Source organism: Sinocyclocheilus rhinocerous, unplaced genomic scaffold (genome assembly GCF_001515625.1).
Source record: "Sinocyclocheilus rhinocerous isolate Xijiao unplaced genomic scaffold, SAMN03320098_v1.1 scaffold234, whole genome shotgun sequence".
NCBI classification, from domain to species: Eukaryota; Metazoa; Chordata; class Actinopteri; order Cypriniformes; family Cyprinidae; genus Sinocyclocheilus; species Sinocyclocheilus rhinocerous.
In genome coordinates, this window is record NW_015644337.1 from 157,448 (window position 1) to 158,427 (window position 980).

General features: G+C 39.2%; 1 protein-coding gene across 1 annotated transcript in view; it reads left to right on the top strand.

Moving 5' to 3' along the window:
- Positions 1–980, top strand: part of LOC107758093 (hydroxyacylglutathione hydrolase, mitochondrial-like) — a 6,866-nt gene that overhangs the window by 3,217 nt on the left and 2,669 nt on the right. The window contains exons 4-5 of the mRNA XM_016575750.1: positions 155–258; positions 364–426. Coding sequence (XP_016431236.1) covers positions 155–258; positions 364–426 — 167 coding nt within the window. The remainder of the gene's footprint in view (positions 1–154; positions 259–363; positions 427–980) is intronic.

Consider the following 980-nt stretch of genomic DNA (forward strand, 5'->3'; position numbering starts at 1 on the left):
AAAACCCCCTTAGCTGTTATAAATTCACTGTAAACCACGGCTTCTTGGGGCTTATTGCTTTATTGAAGTCTTTAAACATCTTCATAGTTACTGAAATAGATGTTTTAGGTCATCAAAAGTCACGTTCTAAAGTTACAATTTGCTTTTGTTTCAGTGTGTATACTGCGGTCACGAGTACACCATCAATGATCTGAAGTTCGCATGGCATGTTGAGCCAAATAACGAGGCCATCCAGAAAAAGTTAACATGGGCTAAGGTGTTTAACTCTTCTTTAACATGTATTCACTTTAGCTGCAAATAGTATCATAGCGCAAGTGTTTGAATAACCTTGTCTTGCACTGCTTGGGAAAAATATGATAACAGAGAGCCAACCATTCCCTCTACGGTGGCGGATGAGTTCACATTTAACCCCTTCATGAGAGTGAGGTATGTGAAATAATTCCTAACCGTACATCATTTGTGACCCTGGAGCACAAAACCAGTCTTAAGTCGCTGGGGTATATTTGTAGCAATAGACAAAAATACATTGTATGGGTCAAAATTATTGATTTTTTTTTAATGCCAAAAATCATTAGGATGTTAAAGGGATAGTTCACCCAAGAATGAAAATGTGATGTTTATCTGCTTACCCCCAGGGCATCCAAGATGTAGGTGACTTAAAAACGAGTCCTGGGGAGAGTGTTTGATCCTTTGATCTTATAGTAGCCGTGGCAGCAGGCAGGGGGAAAGGTGATTGTTTTATAAACAAATATTGTGATTGGCCTGGTGAGCGTGTGTTTGTGTGTGTGTCTGTCTGTCTATCTGTGTGTGTGTGTGAGAGAGAGAGAATGAGAATCTCTTTTGGATTTTTTGATTTATTGATTTTATTTCAGTAAAAGCTGTCTTACTCTGATACAGTCTTACCAGTTAATTTGTATGTGTGTGAGAGAGAGAGTGTGTGTGTGTGTGTGTGTGTGTGAGAGAGAGAGAGAGAGAGAGAG